Source organism: Propithecus coquereli, unplaced genomic scaffold, assembly GCF_000956105.1.
Source record: "Propithecus coquereli isolate 6110/MARCELLA unplaced genomic scaffold, Pcoq_1.0 Scaffold10, whole genome shotgun sequence".
Lineage (NCBI taxonomy): Eukaryota > Metazoa > Chordata > Mammalia > Primates > Indriidae > Propithecus > Propithecus coquereli.
Genome location: NW_012133858.1, coordinates 8,218,547 through 8,220,175, shown reverse-complemented (window position 1 = coordinate 8,220,175; position 1,629 = coordinate 8,218,547). Strand labels below are relative to the sequence as shown.

General features: G+C 36.9%; 1 protein-coding gene across 1 annotated transcript in view; it reads right to left on the bottom strand.

Moving 5' to 3' along the window:
- The window catches only part of PAK2 (p21 protein (Cdc42/Rac)-activated kinase 2), a 102,283-nt gene that overhangs the window by 10,618 nt on the left and 90,036 nt on the right, over positions 1-1,629 (bottom strand). The window contains exon 9 of the mRNA XM_012639766.1: positions 777-895. Coding sequence (XP_012495220.1) covers positions 777-895 — 119 coding nt within the window. The remainder of the gene's footprint in view (positions 1-776; positions 896-1,629) is intronic.

Sequence of the window (1,629 nt, the reverse complement as noted above, 5' to 3'; positions counted from 1 at the left end):
GGGTCTCGCTCTTGCTCAGGCTAGTTTCGAACTCCTGAGCTCAAACAATCCGCCCGCCTCGGCCTCCCAGAGAGCTAGGATTACAGGTGTGAGCCACCACGCCTGGCCTAATATCTTGAATTTTGCAGAGTTGGAGAACCCTCAGTAAGGGTTGAGTTGAATCCTCCAGAGGGCATAGTTTGGAAGGAAGCAAGATTATAGCCAGCAGAGAAAAGAGAGGCTCAGGATTTTTTTCATGACTTTACCATGTCTGATATAGAAGATAATCAGAGAAAGTGGTTTACATGGGATTTTTTTCCTTGTCATCCCAGAGGCCAGGGTCATTTAGCCCTCCCCTGATTACGCCATGCTCTACAGAATTCAAAGGCTGAATAGAATGATGAGAAAAATTACTTTAACAGATGGCAGAAACAAATTCAAGTTCATCTCTGTAAGACAGCATCAACAGTACAATAGTCCCAGGCATTGTTCCTCAGCACTCAAAAGTTTTAATCCTCCAAAGAATTGTCTGAGATAGGTATTATTATTTTCCTTACTGAACAAATGAGAAATTAGACACGAAGAGATTAAATAACTTGCCCAAAATTATTCAGCAAGTGTTGTTCTGCTATTAAACCCAGGCTGTCTAGTTAAGAGTCCATATTTTTTACCACTAGATTCCCACCCCTTCATATATTAAATCATAAAAATATTAATAGCAGAAGATTTTTTGAAAACAAAAGGCAGGAAATTATAACAAATAACAAATATATGTTATTTGTTCATTTGTTACTCACTAAGTTTAACTGATCCTTCCATCCCCAAAAGCACATTGTCACTTTTGATGTCTCTGTGGATTACTTGATTAGCATGTAAAAACTCCAATGCCTGTAAACACTGAAGAGAAGAAAAACACCTATTAATTAAACAGTCCCTGAAAAGTCTAAGGGAGGTTCATATACAGTAGTTATGGCTTGAACACTACCTCCAGTATCCAGCAGAAGAACCTCTAATACTTAAAAAGAAAAAAATCTTCTCATATGCAAAGTTATGAAAATAAGATGCCTTAATTAACTAGATGCACACCCACTTATTTTATACATGTGCAATTTTGTTACACCCAGAGACATTATTAAGTAATGTCTTATTTAGTCCTTTCTCTGCCACTGAATAATAGTTAAAACCCTGAGAATACAACTCAGTCTTCAATAGTCTCACTTATAAAATGATGGATGGGTCTATATAATTTCTAGGCCTTTTCAGGTTTAAAGGCCTAAGATGTACAGCACTTGGTAAACATACACAAGCTCTTCAGAAATCATTTCAACAGTAATGAATAAACTTGTGATCATTACTACTTGAATCTGAGATACTCAGAAGTCTAATTAACGTAAGCCACTGAGAAATGGGTAAGATTCTGAGTGGCCTGGTTCCATTCAGCTGTTCATCAATGTGATGTAAAATGTCTTCTTCATTTCATCTATGATGGATTTTACATTAAGCTCTATTAACCACAACCTGGCACAAACAGTGAAAGAATAATTTTCCTCTTAGGCCACATTTCAGAAAGCAATGAGTCAAAAAGTGAGGATAAACTCTTCCCTTTTTTAAATACAAGAATGAGATGACATTTCAAAAACCTGCTGGCCC